Source organism: Carcharodon carcharias, chromosome 16 (genome assembly GCF_017639515.1).
Source record: "Carcharodon carcharias isolate sCarCar2 chromosome 16, sCarCar2.pri, whole genome shotgun sequence".
Lineage (NCBI taxonomy): Eukaryota > Metazoa > Chordata > Chondrichthyes > Lamniformes > Lamnidae > Carcharodon > Carcharodon carcharias.
The window spans coordinates 4,958,443-4,975,190 of record NC_054482.1 but is presented as its reverse complement, the minus strand read 5'-3'; the positions used below and the strand labels follow the sequence as shown (position 1 = coordinate 4,975,190).

The window sequence follows — 16,748 nt, the reverse complement described above, 5'->3', positions numbered from 1 at the left end:
GAGCAAAATCTTTATTGCCACATCTTGCCCTGCAGAAAACTCCAAATGAGATTAGAGCAAAGCCACATTGTAATACACAAGCTGCAGCTTTCATTGAATAATAGCTTTGCTGAGCTTGCCATCTTTTCACATGGGCCTGCACTGCAATGACACATTATCTATTACACAAAAACTTAAATCTTTCTTTCCTCATTTGCCAATACGACTGATTAATACATGCAGATTTTACTTTTCTGGCAAGCTTCCCTCATGTAGATCTTAATGCCACAGCAAGTTGGCCAGGTTCTTCAGTAACTACAGAAGTTGCACAGTGGGTTTCAATCTGCTCCCCAAATCATGGGGCAAGGATAAGTTTTGACACATTCCCATCTTTAATTTCAAGGAAGGGTTTCTCATGAAATTGATTTGACAATCTATTTTTGATTCTATTAAGCGCATACTAGTTAAGGTAAATTTGGGCTTTCTAACCTTCTAAATTTGATTGTCAAATAATAATTTGGGAGGTAATTTAAAACAAATATTAAAGACTAGTATTTCAGAGATTTGTTTAAGGTAGTTTTATAAAAACTGTTTTGTATGCCCAGCCATGGTTATATGTTCACTGCATGAAATAGTCTCACAGATGTACTTGACTGGAGGGTTTTTTGGGTACTCGTCTAATTTCTAATAGTAATTGGTTTTGTTTTGATACAACCTGCTGGGTATTGTAATTTTTTTCCCAATTTCTTTATGTAACAGGCTCACTGGCGAGGGTATACTGCTAGAAGACAGCTTCGGAGGGCACAACGCTATTGCATTCTCATACAAAGCCTCATAAGGATGAAAATCGCAGTCACTGCTTATAAACGTACTGTATGGGCCACTGTTGCACTTCAGAGGCATTTCAGAGCACGTCTGCTAGCTTTGGCCGAGCGAAGGAATTATTTGCAGTTGAAACAATCCACTGTTATAATACAATCTGCATTTAGAAGGTGGAAAGCATGCAAGCTGAAGAAGGAGACCAAAGCTTCAATAATACTTCAGAAATACATAAGGGGTTTTCTCTGTCGATACCAATACAAAAGGTTTCAACGGTCCATATCCTTGATACAAACATATGCTAAAGGATATCTAGTAAGAACTGAAATCAGCAAAAGGAAAAAAGCTACTGTTACACTGCAGAAGCATATAAAGGCATATGTGACAGGAAAGTATGAATATGTTTCATATCAGAGATTGAAATGGGCTGCAGTAGTATTTCAAGCTGCTTACCGTGGTTCAAGAGTGAGGAAGCTCTATTACCAAACTAAGTCAGCCATTGTAATCCAATCTACTTTTAGAATGTATCAGCAGCGAAAGAAGTACATTGCTGTTCGGAAAGTGGTCGTTACCATGCAGGCTTTAGTAAGAATGCGTTTGGCTCAAACTAGGTTTCAAAAATATCGTCAAGCTGCCATTATTGTGCAGAGGCGTTTCAGAACCAAGCAACAGGGGCAGAAGGAGATGCAGCATTACCTAAAACTTAGACAAGCAACTGTAAAGGTGCAACTAGCTTTTCGCAGATGGCGAGCTCAAAAAAAGATTAGAGAAAATCAAGCTGCAATTACAATCCAGTCATGGTATCGAATGTATAGAGAAAAACAAAGATATTTACATCAAAAAGAAAGTTGCATTCGAATACAGTCATGGTATAGATGCTGCATGGCTCAACGTGCTTTTTGCACCATGAAAACTGCGGTGCTGGCCATCCAAAAATATTACAGAGCTTACAGAGAAGGAAAAGCTCAGCATGAGAAGTATGTATTGATGCTCAAGGCAGCGATAGTTATACAGGCTCACTTTCGAGGTATGAAGGCTCGCCAGTTTGCCAGAAAAGTGAAAGCTGCATGTATTATTCAGTCATATTGGCAAACGAGAAAAGAAAGATTTAAGTTTTTGCATAATAGACAATGTGTCATTGCAGTGCAGGCCCATGTGAGAAGATGGCAAGCTCAGCGAAGATATTATTCAATGAAAGCTGCAGCTTGTGTATTACAAGCCCACTTCAGAGCAATTTCAGCTCAAAAGAAAGCTCAGTCTGAGTACAAGGCAATAAGGTCTGCAGTTATTGTCTTCCAGTCTGCATACAGAGGGTTACAAGCAAGAAGACAGTTTTGGCTTTTACGTTCAGTTGTAAAGATCCAGTCTGCTTTTCGTGCATATATTTCACGCAAAAGGTTCATGCAAATTAAAAATGCTACCATCAAAATTCAGGCCTCTGTGAAAATGATCCAAGTACGGAAGTATTACAGGTCTCTTAAAAAAGCCACAACTTATGTCCAAAGATGTTACCGGGCTAATAAACTTTGTTTGGAAAAGCGAAACGAGTATCTGAGAAAAAGAGAAGCTTGTATATGTCTTCAGTCTGCCGTTAGACTGTACTTAATACAAAAACAGTTGCACTTGTGGAAGCAAGCAGCAGTTAAAATTCAGTCCATGTTCAGAATGCATAGGCTCAGGAGGCAGTATCTTAGGATTCATTTTGCTGTAGTCATAATTCAAAGGGGATTCCGTGCCTACAGTGAAGGGGTTTATCAAAGACAGAACTTCTTAAGAATCAAAGAAGCTGTAATATGTTTACAGGCAGCATACAAAGGTTACATTGTGCGCAAAATGATTAAGCTTCAACATACAGCAGCCACTAAAATCCAGGCAGCTTTAAGGGGACATGCTTCAAGGGTCAAGTACTTGGCAATGCAAAATGCTGCCATTGTGATCCAGAGATGGTATAGGAGTTGCAAAGTTGGGCAGCAGCAGCGACTAGAGTACCTTAAAATTAAGACAGCAGTGATTATTCTTCAAGCAGCATGCCGTGGATTATCTGCAAGGGAAAAATTAAAAATGCAGCACAAGGCTGCAGTGACCATTCAATCTGCTTTCCGAAGGTTCAGAGCGCAGCACCAGCTTGAAATGCTAAAGAATGCTGCATTAACTGTTCAGCACCGTTTTAAGGCAAAGTTGATGGGGAGAAAAGAACGTCAAATATATCTGACAGTGCGCCAATCAGCAATGACACTTCAAGCAGCTTATAAGGGCATGATTGCAAGAAAAGAATTTAATAGAAAATTGCAAGCTTGTATTATGATACAGTCTTATTTCAGAATGCACAAAATGCATGAAAAATTTCAGACGAGGAGACGAGCAGCATTAATAATACAGAATCGATTCAGAGCTCATGTGCAAAGAAAACATCAATGTCAAAAGTATCAAAACATGAGGACTGCTGCCATAGTGCTGCAAGCTGCATTTCGTGCCATGAAAACCCGGAAAAAGCTGAAAGAAATTCACAAAGCTGCTACAGTTATCCAAGCAGCGGCTAAATCTTTTTTAACCAGGAAGCATTACATCGCTCTTAGAGCTGCTTCAGTTTTACTGCAAAGACAATTCAGAGCTTTGGTGCTGAGCAGAAAGCAGCGAGGAATGTACCTATCCGTCCGCCGTGCAACATTAGTAATACAAGCTGCTTACAGAGGCATGCAAGTTAGGCAAGAGATTCAGCGCAGGCAAAAGGCTGCTACAGTAATACAAGCTGCATTTAGGATGCACAAGGTTTGCCTTCCATACCAGGCACTGAGACTGGCAGCTGTGATAATACAAGCCCATTATCGAGCTCGCCTTCAAATGAAAACCGATCACGAGAATTACATGAAGATTTGCAACAGTGTTCTGCATATTCAGGCTGCATACCGAGGAATGATTGTTCGACAGCATTTGAGAAGCATGCATGAATCAGCAACATTGATACAGAGTTATTATCGAATGCACAAGCAGCGCCAATACTACAGAAGACTCTGTTGGGCAGCAACAGCTGTACAGAGAAGATACCGAGCTTGCAAAGTCAGGGATGCCTGTGTGAAACAGTATGATGATGTCAAGAAAGCAACTATTCATATTCAGGCTGTTTTCCGTGGAATGAAAACAAGGCAAGAAATTTGGAGAATTGGTCAAGCTGTAATAATTATCCAGAGAAGATTTAGGGCCTATAACAATAGAAAAACATATCTGAATCTTAGAACTGCTGCTACCATAATCCAACAACGATACCGTGCAATACTGCTTACTCGAATTCAACAACAGAAATATTTCTCTGTTCGTAATGCAGCCTTAGCAATACAAACTGCTTACAGAGGCATGAAGGTTAGGCAAGAAATTCAGTGCCGGCACAAGGCAGCTACAGTAATACAAGCTGCATTTAGGATGCACAGGGTTTGCCTCCCATATCAGGCACTGAGACTGGCAGCTGTGATAATACAAGCCCATTATCGAGCTCGCCTTCAAATGAAAACCGATCACGAGAATTACATGAAGATTCGCAACAGTGTTCTGCATATTCAGGCTGCATACCGAGGAATGATTGTTCGACAACATTTGAGAAGCATGCATGAATCAGCAACATTGATACAGAATTATTATCGAATGCACAAGCAGCGCCAATACTACAAAAGACTCTGTTGGGCAGCAACAGCTGTACAGAGAAGATACCGAGCTTGCAAAGTCAGGGATGCCTGTGTGAAACAGTATGATGATGTCAAGAAAGCAACTATTCACATTCAGGCTGTTTTCCGTGGCATGAAAACAAGGCAAGAAATTCGGAGAATTGGTCAAGCTGTAATAATTATCCAGAGAAGATTTAGGGCCTATAACAATAGAAAAACATATCTGAATCTTAGAACTGCTGCTACCATAATCCAACAACGATACCGTGCAATACTGCTTACTCGAATTCAACAACAGAAATATTTCTCTGTTCGTAATGCAGCCTTAGCAATACAAGCTGCTTACAGAGGCATGAAAGTTAGGCAAGAAATTCAGTGCAGGCACAAGGCAGCTACAGTAATACAAGCTGCATTTAGGATGCACAGGGTTTGCCTCCCATATCAGGCACTGAGACTGGCAGCTGTGATAATGCAAGCCCATTATCGAGCTCGCCTTCAAATGAAAACCGATCACGAGAATTACATGAAGATTCGCAACAGTGTTCTGCATATTCAGGCTGCATACCGAGGAATGATTGTTCGACAGCATTTGAGAAGCATGCATGAATCAGCAACATTGATACAGAGTTATTACCGAATGCACAAGCGGCGCCAATACTACAGAAGACTCTGTTGGGCAGCAACAGCTGTACAGAGAAGATACCGAGCTTGCAAAGTCAGGGATGCCTGTGTGAAACAGTATGATGATGTCAAGAAAGCAACTATTCATATTCAGGCTGTTTTCCGTGGAATGAAAACAAGGCAAGAAATTCGGAGAATTGGTCAAGCTGTAATAATTATCCAGAGAAGATTTAGGGCCTATAACAATAGAAAAACATATCTGAATCTTAGAACAGCTGCTACCATAATCCAACAACGATACCGTGCAATACTGCTTACTCGAATACAACAACAGAAATATTTCTCTGTCCGTAATGCAGCCTTAGCAATACAAGCTGCTTACAGAGGCATGAAAGTTAGGCAAGAAATTCAGTGCAGGCACAAGGCAGCTACAGTAATACAAGCTGCATTTAGGATGCACAGGGTTTGCCTCCCATATCAGGCACTGAGACTGGCAGCTGTGATAATGCAAGCCCATTATCGAGCTCGCCTTCAAATGAAAACCGATCACGAGAATTACATGAAGATTCGCAACAGTGTTCTGCATATTCAGGCTGCATACAGAGGAATGATTGTTCGACAGCATTTGAGAAGCATGCATGAATCAACAACGTTGATACAGAGTTATTATCGAATGCACAAGCAGCGCCAATGCTACAAAAGACTCTGTTGGGCAGCAACAACTGTACAGAGAAGATACCGAGCTTGCAAAATAAGGGATGCCTGTATGAAACAGTATGATGATGTCAAGAAAGCAACAATTAGTTTCCAGGCATTTTACCGTGGGAAAAAAGCCCGAGATTTGGTTAAAAAAATTAAGGCTGTCCGCCTTATTAAGTCTTTTTTGCAGATGTGCATCACGAGAAAATTGTACTTGATTCAGAAGTCAGCTGTAATAATATTGCAAGCAGCATTCCGTGGTTTTCGAGCAAGGGTACGCTACAGAGCCGTGCGGCTTGCAGCTATTTCAATCCAAAGCTGGTACAGAGCTTGCAAAATGCGCCATTCACAGCTTGTGCAATATCAATCCATGAGGCATGCAGCCATCACAATTCAGGCAGCCTACAGAGGTATGGTTGTTCGTCACTGGTTTAAACAGAAATGTGCAGCTGTAAAAATTCAGTCAATACTCCGTATGATTCAGTATAGGAGAACTTTCCTCCGAATGAAATCTTCAGCAATTGTAGTCCAGTCTCACTACCGTGGTCTTGAAGCTCGAAAACTATATACGAAATACAAAGTAGCAGCTGTTGTATTGCAAAGGCATTACAGATCCTACCTGCTAATGAAGCAACAGAGATCAACTTACTTGACACTCCGGCGGATAGTCATCAGCCTTCAAGCCAGAATGCGAGGAGCTATTGCCCGAAGAAGTTATAAAATGTTTCTTCAGAGCATCACAAAAATTCAGGTAATATTTCAAATGTTAAGTTTAAATTGGATATAATATTTAAATTGGTGCCCTCTTGTAGTATTATGGTTTGAATACAGTTGCAAGTTAAACTTGTAAACATAAAAATCTGATTTATTCATAAAAACAGTTCTTTAATTGATTGGGGGTGATTAAAACGAGAGGCAGATTCCAGTTTGTCTTTGCTGTATCCAATATCATTGTGAACAATGATAAACTTCATGTTATTTTATTTTCTCTCCTCTGACCTCCTTTCTCTTTCCTCTTCAGTTTTCTCTCCCCCCTTCTGTCTCTGCTCATCTCTTGTGCGAAATTGTATGTTGCCAAATGGGGGAGTGATTCAGCAAAGACAGGCACCGAGATAACTGGCTACATTTACAAGGAGCAAATGTCAAATGCTAATTAAAAGGGGATTAGTTTAAGGGTTGGAGAACAATGTACAAATGGAATATTTTCAAATATTACCAATATGTGTAGCCTATTTTCATTCCATCTTTAAGTACATTAGTTTACTTCAGTTATGTTTTTAAAAATCCTTGCAGGCTTGTTATCGTAGAAAGAAACAGAGGAAAATATTCCTTCTCAACAAGAAGTCCGCATGTGTGATACAGCAACACTACAGAGCTTATTGTCAAAGAAAGACTGAACAAGAGAAATACCTTAAAATGAAGCATGCTGCTGTTGTAATACAGGTATTTCTTTGACAAATTGTCAAATAATGGTAATTTTCCACTCCCAATCCATGCTGATTGTACTTTATGAGGCTGCACTGCTCCAGATATTCCCATGCTAAACTTGCCTATAATTTCAAATTGTGAAAGCTTGCCCTTTTTTCAAAAAATACTTGCACTTCCCACCTTTCACATGTAAAGAAAAATTTTGGAATATAGAATTGTCCAGAGAATTTTTTATTCTATTTTGTTTTGAAGTCTGTGAATGTCTATTGTCTGAACTAGGTGCTTTGCTTTAAAATCATCAGCACACTGCCAAGCTGCTTTTCTGATGCCTTTGAACATTTGATCTCTGAATTTAGCATTATATTTCTCTTCCCTCTAAAAAGTGATGCAAAGTAACTAACGCTGGATCGTAAACTATTTTCTTAGCTTCCAATTTTAAATTCTCTTTCCTTTTCAGCGATGCTATTGTGATTCAGTACACACTGATTTCAAAACTGACACCTTCTTCACCAGGAGGCCTGGCAATAGAGTTATACCACTGACTTGGTTTCACTTACTGGCTAAGCACACAGACCTTTTGTTTGTTTATACTTCAATGTGAAGAGCTGTACTCAACAGCTAATCTGATCTATCATCAATACAATAATTGGCTGTTTGTTGACAAAATGCTGCAAGGCCATCCAACAGATTTGTTCACTTTAGCACTGGCTGCTAGTCTTATGCCAAAATTTGATGCAGTCAGTTCTTAGTGTCACTCTAATTGTACCAGGTTTTGGGCTTTTGAAAGCATCATCAATATTCTACCCTTCACATCTTTGTTACTAAATTTCTTTTCTATTGCTTCCTTTCTGTTTTATCCTGAATATAGGTCCTATTTTCATTCCTTTTGTCAATGCATGATTTCTAGCTGTTGACATAAACTCTTATCTATACTGAAGCACCATTTCTTGCTTTGTTGTGCATGGCATTTCTCATAAACAAGAGCATGCATTTTAATTGTAAATATTCTATTTTAACAATTTTAATCCAATTTTAGAATATCTTCTTTAGTAAGTATGTTTTTCACTGTGCAGTTTTGTTGCTCTTGCTTGCATCATTGATATTCATTTGAGCATTTAGTTTTATTAGTGTTTTATGTTCCATCACATTTTCATTTAAAGTTTTATGCACAGGAAAACATCTTTTGGGTCCCCTAGTTTAAAGGTCTTATTTGCAGGAATATTGTAATCTCAATATGCCATTTCTTTACTTGAAATGCATCACTTCAGTTAAAATTGTTTTCTGTTCTTCTTGACCAACTTCAGCACCCACTGTCAGTGAACATTCTATTGTGTATTTTTATTTTGTTTCAGAATGCATTCCGTAGGTACCAAGTGAGACAGCTAGCCAAAAAAATGAGAGCTGCACAAAAAATCCAGGCATGGTTCAAGGCTCGAACTGTACGTCAGCAGTATAAGTCCATACTTAATTCAGTTATATTCATCAAACGGCGATTGAGAGCAAAACAAGAAAGATCGAGGTAACTCTCTAAGTAAAAGAAGTTGTGTTTTTTTTTAATTACAGCCCATGCTTTGCAATTGTAGAGAAAACAACTGTCAGCTTTTGCCGTTATTATCCTGTGAAACTGACATAAACACTAATTTTCCCTTTGAAATCTAGCCGTTATGCACGGCCAATATTTTTTTCTCTACTACACAATCCCTTTTAAATGTTTTTGCGTGGCTGCGTGCACACGTTATTTATCATGGAACATGACCTTTGTGGTAGCTTTTAGGCTGACCACGCAGCTTAGCGGAGACATCGATTAGCATATGGGAAGATAAATGTGTAAATCTGGAAGTTTCGTACAGGAATGCCCTGCTCTTTCATTGGTAATGTAGTTGCTGTTATTCCAGATGCAATCAGTGATTTGCTGTGAACTTAAAATTTTTGCACACCAATCTCACCATAAAAACCATTGAAAATGTTAAACCCCTTGTTATATGAGGTGTTTCAGGGTTTTTAACAATGTACCAAGTCATAATAATTGATGAACAACCCCTCTGGCCCTGTAATAAATTTAGACGTATGGAATGCCATTTGCTCCATGCCATTTTTTTTCTTTTTAAAAAGTTTTCTACTTCTGTCTCAATCCCATCCTCCTCGTGAAACAGTTCAAAAATGAATAAAATTCAGTGCCTTTTTACTTCCTGGTTTGCTCTCTGAGAATTCATCAAACTGGTTACTTGATGAGTTAGTATTCTTGGGCACCCGAGATCCCTTATGGATGATGCCATAATCAACTTGATGCCACACAGCCACAGCCCACTAAATCTTTGTGGGCAATTTTCATCAAGGTCAACAGCTAATACCGTCCCTTTGCTGACAGCAAAAACCGGGCCAATGCATTTTCTCTCAAAATGTTAGTTACAAATCACTGATATTTGTCATGCTTCCCAAAATACAATTCAAATTGAGTAAATGTCATTTGTTCACTGTGATGTAATAAAGAATAATAATTTGCAACAAAAAGGGCAGACTAATTTGTGTTAGCGCACGAGGAAGAAGGAAAAATATAGAAACTGCACTAACGCTTTAAAGAGGGGGAATTTATAAGCATTATTATTGAGAAAAAATGACCAGTGAACGTGTTTTTAATGAATAATAATCCTCAGGATGAAAATCTCATCTTTCTGAATATAAAATGAAGTTGGGCAATCTTAATCCAATTCCTAGTGGCGTAGGTTTATGAGCACAAAAAGGCAGACAATTGCCCTACCATTTGCCAATTTCACCTGAGTATATATCATGCTTAGAGTTGGAAATGAAAGAAGTGCCACATTGATGCAGTAGAGGATGCTATTCAGAACTTGAGACAGAGCAGATGGTGTTAGCTGACAGTCCATGAAATGGAAAATGTTCATCTGCCACATTGGGTGGAATTTTCCATATCAGCTGGCAGCGGGCGTACAGGCGGCATGAGCAGATAATATTGTGCAATTGGTTTCACGACAGTGGGAAGGCAGATCGTGATTGTCTGCTCAACCCGCCACCAGTAGGCTGCATTTCCCGCCATCGGTCATCGAGAACCTCATTGTGATGCATCAGCCTATCATTATCAGGCCATCTCACCAGGCTCTTGCATCCCCGCTGGATCGTCTGTCCCGTTGGCGGGAAAGCACGCCAGCGTGTTTCACAATAGCACAGAGGCAACGTGCACTTGGCGGCCTGCACTTTAGGTGAACTGGAGGTGAGTGCACAGCAACGTTCTGCAGAGCTTGCCAGGGTCACCTGTTGCTTTGCAGGCTCCAGGGGCACTCCCTGGGGGTTAAGTGCTGACTGGTGGCGAGGGGAGGAGCAGGGGGTAAGTGCAGCCCTGTTTCTGAGGCAACTTTAGAGGGTGTGAGTGAGCGCTGTGATGGGACTTCAGGGAGGGTGCCTCCAGATTCTTCTTCAGAGGTTTCTTCGGGGCTTAACTGGAGGCCCTTGAAACTCTCGGCTATTTGGCAGATGCGCCTGCGGAAGCAAGGAGAGATAGTTAGTGTATGGCAGTGGCCTGTGAAACAGGACACATCACTCATAGCATGGTTGTCTGATGGATGTTGCACTGCTGGATCCTCACTTGGTAGAGCAGCACCAACCTCACCATCAGCAAATGACGAGTCCGGATCCTCGCCGGCCAGCTGGATGGCTCTGTTTTCAAAGACCTTGATTTCGGGCATTCAGCCACTGGTCTGCGGCCTCTCTCTCTTCTTGTGTGCCAGCTTGTCCTGCATTGATAGGGATGGAGAAAGTGTAAGCAGGATGCCTGCTAGGCCAGATGACAAGTATGCCTGGCCTGTGTGGGTGTTGAGTGGCTCCATGGACAGGATGCAGACAATGACACTAGGAGTGAGAGAGTGAATGGCGATGTCCCTTGAACCGGCAGTGAGTGTGGGCCCTGTGGATGCGTGATAGGTTTATGAGTGTGAGAGTTGAGTGATGAAATGAGTCACATACCCGGGCGGAATGAAAGAGATCATTCATCCTCTTGCGGCACTGGGTGGCTGTCCTCTTTTGCAGAGCGGTGGCACTGACCACTACTGCCACCGCCTCCCAAGCCGTGTTAGTGCTGTTACTGCCCATCCTATGCCAGAGTGGGTAGAGGATGTTCTGGCAGGCCTCCACGGCATCCAGAAGCCGCTTGAGAGACGCGTCATTGAACCTGGGGGCTGCAGTCTTCTTCAGTTTCAGGGCCATGTCTTCTGTGCAGCAGTGGTGAGTTGGAAGCACAGGTGTGTGCTTGTAGTTGGATTTTGGAAATGGAGTGTTTCCTGGGAGTGTATAAATAATGGGGTGGGTTCGGGATGAACCCACCATCGTGGCCGGTGGATAGAACTACTACAACATAGTGCAAATTTGGGAAAATTCCACCCATTGACTGCAAGGAATAACATTCCAGGGAGCAAGAAAGATCTTATATTGCTGTAGGTATAGGAACTGACTACTTATGCTTCCTGATTTAAATTTTCCCTTTTTACAATATAGTTTGGTTAAATTAATTTTTCATATTTAACAACCACAGGTTCTTAAAGATCCGGGCTGCCGCAATCATTATTCAGCAAAGATGGAGAATGACTATTGCAACAAGGAGATTGCAGCATGAAAACTTAAGAAAAACAATGGCAGCAATCAAAATCCAGGCCTTTTGGAAAGGATTTAAAACCAGGAAACAATTGATCAGGGTAGCCTATTTTCTGAAATAATCTACTGCGTTTTCTTAAACTTTTTGGCTTAATTTGTAATTGGGTAATTAGTGTAAACATATTGGGGAAGAATTTCACTTTGGGTGCAATCTACAACCCAGGCACAAACTGCAGGTTTTCCAAAGTTCAGGTGTCAGCTTAAATACATTTCCATCCAAATGAATCTAAATCATACCTGAACCAATGCAATCTGGCGGTTTGATAAAACATAATTGCTTCCCCCAACCACCCCCACCCCCACTTAGTTCAAAAAGTATTTGAGAGATGTACTTAACCTGGTGCAGCTTTATTAATCCTGTTGAAAATGGGCTTATTTCAAGTAGTAAGCATTTACGGTAAGTTTCTAGTGTACTACCTGTGAATACCTCATATTAAAACACTGAAAATTACTTTTTCAAAACTACGTATTTACTGGTATCTTTGATGCTCAGTAGTCTGTTCCTTAGTAAATTAAATATATTTTTAAAACTTATATTGTCAAAAAACAACCAGTTTAATTTATGCCTCTTCAAGGAAGCTCTTCAGTCAGTGAAAACTCTCCATGCTCATTATTTTAATCTAGGGGTGTGGCCAGTTTTATGGGAGTTCCAGCTCCCAACATAATGTTCCTTCAAACATGTTAAAGTTCACGGACACTCCAGTTACGCTGGCTGTAACTTGAAATTAAAATTGCAATAATCTTTCAGTGGTTTGGCTAATTTCCATTGTGCTGGGGTACAGAACTCTAGACCTATACTTTCATCATAGTTCTGGTACTAGGATTCAAATTCAGACTAAATTGCTAGGATTAAACTGGTCTTTCTTCTTTTATATCTGGGAATGCTTAGGTAAAATGAGCTTGAACAGTTTCTAAAACTAAGAGTGTCAGTCTGTACCTGGAGAAGGAAAAGACAGGGTAATGCTTTGCATAACCCTTAAACTGAAAGCTATTCAAACACTCACCCAAGGAAGATCAAGGCTAGGGTACAATGTCCAATTTTGTCTGCAGCCCTTTTGTTTGAATATTGACTTTGGAAACTTCAAATCATAGCTAATATTACCCTGATCATAGCTAACATTGCCTATTTTCTTCCAACAAAGGGATGATGATGATTGGGTTTGGTCCTTTATGTGGAGTGGGTAGAGACAGAATGACAAATTAGATGTGAATCTTTTGTCGGAGTACCTTTTGTTAATGGCCTGCATTTTCTCCTTTTGGGAATGTAAGCCGCATTGCATTTGGCATTGTCTAATTGCAGCTCTACGTATACAGGTCATTCTGCCACCTTCCCCAATCCATGCATACCATCATGTTTACGTGTGATAAAATGTACAGTACATCTGCATATTTGGCTCAAGTTTCTTGAGTTAAAATTTCCTTTCTACTCATTGCCTTTCAACACAGCTTTGCCATCAGCAACTGCCTTTTAATATTGTGAACCACAAAGGTTCCAAAAGAGATCTCTGGAACATAGTTGGTTATTCCTTCTCAGATTGAGAACTTTGTTTAACACTATCCTCTACACTCCACATTCAATAATTTAATTACTTCTTCAAAGAATTTGAGTAGGTCCATAAAGCATTGCCAATTTTTCCTAAATATTTAGAATGTTGATAAATTACTTTGCAGCTGTCCTATAGTTGTGTTTCCAAATAATATTTGAAATTCAATTTCAAAAGTTAAGTTGCTGGAGCAAATTACATACTGCAAAATTAATGTACCACCAGTATTTACTGTCTGTTATTGGAATTACAGAAACATGAAGCTGCCTGTCAAATTCAGCTTGCATACAGAAGTTATAATCAAAGAAAGAAGTTTCTTCAGCAAAGAATGGCTGCAATATTTATACAAAGATTTTACAGAACATGGCAACTTGCAAAAGCTGAAAACATGAAATACAAAAGAATCAGAGAGGCTGTAATTCTCTTGCAATCTATATGCCGTGGATGGCTTGTTCGCAAAAAGGTATGATTTTAGTAACTGCATGTTTTGAATTCAAGTTTTGAATGAGTTCTAATTTATTGAAGCTCATTTTAAATGTAATTAGCACTCTATAAACCTCCCAAAATATTTGGCTCTCTATAGAAAATACATACTGTGACTTCCACTATTATAAGATGCATAATGAATAAAAAGATGACTTAGGGCTGCATTTTTCTCTTTGCTAAGATTAGAATCATAGAATGGTCTAATCTGTGCTGCAACCATTCAGCCTGTTGAGCCTATGCTGGCTCTCTACAACAGTAATTTAGCTAGTCCCACTACTCTCCCCATTCCCTGTCACCCTCAAACTTGTTATCTTCAGGTGCTTATCTAATTCCCTTCTGAAAGCATGGTTGATTCTCCCTCCATCCTTTCAGGCAATGTATTCTAGGTCGTAACTATTCACTGTATAAAAACGTTTCCTCATGTTGTCTTTGGTGCTATTGCCAATCACTTTATGTCTGGTATCGACCCTTCTGCCAATGGGAATAGTTTCTCTCTAAGTAGTCTGTCCAGACTGCTCATGATTTTGAACACCTCTATCAAATCTCTTCTCACCCTTTTCTTCTCTAAGGAAAACAACACCAGTAATTGAAGTTTCTCAGACTCACCAGCATCTCACCATCTCTGCCAGGCAGGCACCAACACAGATACTAGCACCTCGGTGGGAATTAGAACATCGGCTAGTGTCCCAGGGCACAGCGGTGAGGGCCCTTCACAGTCGCTAGAGGAGCTGGCAGAGACAGAGAGTGCCGATGGCGCTAGCAGTTGGAGGATTGCAGGGGACCAGCCACATGCTCGTTCGGTGCGTGATGATGTGTCTCTGGAGTCGTCCACGATGCAGGAAATGCAGCAGGGTGTGTGGGAGGATCTGGTGGAGATACATGAGGCTGTGCTTGGCTTGGCGTCCGTGGTGGAGGAGCCTACATGGACCATTGCTGATGCAATGGCTGAGCGCCATGCATCCTCCATGGAGAGAGTGGCGACTCTCGATGAGAGGCTCCTCCAGGAGGCCAATCATGGCTTCCTGCAGTGCCAGTGTTGGAGATAGATTGGGCACCAAGTTTCCCTGCTCAGTGCGCATCCATCCACGGTGAGCAGGGAGGTCCAAAGCGACCTCATGTCGGCGCGGCAGCTGCCTGTCATCTCTGCAGGCTCCTCTCAGGGCGCTCCGGATGAGGGTGGCAGCTCCCCCACCCCTCTGCCAGTGACCCTTGCATCCGATGAGTCTGCGACGACTGGGGAGATGCCAGTTGTGGAACTGGCATATCCCTCCCAGGCAGGGCCAGCACAGGGTCCACAAGCCAGAGGACATCCGCCAAGGTCATCGAGGCCAAGAGGACAGCAGGGTGAGCAGGCTGTCTCAGATGCCACTCCCAGCGAGGGGGCAGCACCAAGACGTAGCACCTGAAAATGTAAATATAAGGCACCTTAAGCACACCACGGGTTTATCACTGGTGCTTTTTTGTTGGCCCAGACTGAGGTCTTTATGAGTTGGTGTGATGTTTTCACACCTTTGTCATTTTGTTTTCTTAAGTTCCTTTTGTTATAATATTAAATTCTGACATGTCGCCATGGCTGAGGGTTCCTCTTTTCTTCCTGCAGGTGAATGGTTACCAATAACGTTATGAGTGATTTGTGGGACATTCAGCTTTTTTAACAAGGCCCTCAGTTAATGTTCCTATCCAGGCAGATTTTGCTCTCAGGTATCGAGTATAGAGCCTGCAGCCCAGGCTTGTCCTAGAGGCCCATATATGGTGTGTTAGTTGAAGGTCCGTTGGATTAAAGCCTCCTGGGTGTCCCTGCCTCCCTGGAGTATGTCAGGTCAACATCTATTCCCTCAGCATTTCCCCGTGCGTGCTCATCCTCGGACTCACTGCTGGACTCATCGTGTGCAGCCGCAGCCACTGCGTTGACATCTTCGTTGTCCACAGCATCCCCTGTTTCCAGCGCAAGATTGTGGAGAGCGCAGCATGTAACCACTATCAATGACACGTGATCTGGGGTACTGAGCCCATTTTGAGAAGGCCGATAGCTCTCTCCACCACAGCCCTTGAGGATGCGTGGCTACTATTATACCGCTGCTCAGCTTCTGTTCTTGGATGGCAGAGAGGCATCATGAGCTACCTTCTGAGAGAATACCCCTTGTCACCCAGCAGCCATCCATCCAGCCGGGCTGGAGCACTGAAGAGCCCTGGCACCTGGGAGTGTCTGAGGATGTAGGTTGTGGGAGCTGCTTGGGTACATTGCCCAGACTTGTAGAATCAGCATCCTGTGGTCACACACTATCTGCACATAGATGGAGTGGAAGCCCCTCCTGTTGACTAAGGCACTGGGCTCACTTGCTGGTGCCTCGATGGCCACGTATGCAGTCTATTGCACCCTGGATGAGGGGGGAAGCCAGCAATTGCTGCGAACCTCTGGCTCGCTGTGTCTGGCTTGCCTGGTCCCAATGGTAGTAGATGAAGGTCAATGCACGCTTGAACAGACCACCTGTAACCTGTTTGACACAAGTGTGGACAGCTGATTGGGAGACACCGCAAATATCACCCACCAACCCCTGGAAGGAGCCAGAGGCATAGAAGTTGAGGGCAGCTGTGACCTTCAGAGCCACTGGCATGGGGCGTTCACCCACCTAGTTCGTGGAGATCTCAGGCCCGATCACCTGACAGATATAGTTGACTGTCTCCTTTGAGAGAGGAGCCTCCTTCGGCACTACCTTAGACATATTGAGGTAGCTTCTTTGCCACCTGTCTACCCTGGTAGTGGGATAGTGGCGTCTTCTGCGGCCCCTTCTGCCTTGGACAATCTGTTGGCCCTGCACCCCTTGTGCCTGTGCCTGTCCTCCTAAAAGTGGCT

General features: G+C 42.0%; 1 protein-coding gene across 1 annotated transcript in view; it reads left to right on the top strand.

Annotated features, from left to right (window-relative positions):
* aspm (assembly factor for spindle microtubules) overlaps positions 1-16,748 on the top strand; it is a 98,408-nt gene that overhangs the window by 61,989 nt on the left and 19,671 nt on the right. The window contains exons 20-24 of the mRNA XM_041208747.1: positions 739-6,525; positions 7,068-7,217; positions 8,555-8,721; positions 11,746-11,905; positions 13,662-13,871. Of these exons, the coding sequence (XP_041064681.1) occupies positions 739-6,525; positions 7,068-7,217; positions 8,555-8,721; positions 11,746-11,905; positions 13,662-13,871 (6,474 nt within the window). The remainder of the gene's footprint in view (positions 1-738; positions 6,526-7,067; positions 7,218-8,554; positions 8,722-11,745; positions 11,906-13,661; positions 13,872-16,748) is intronic.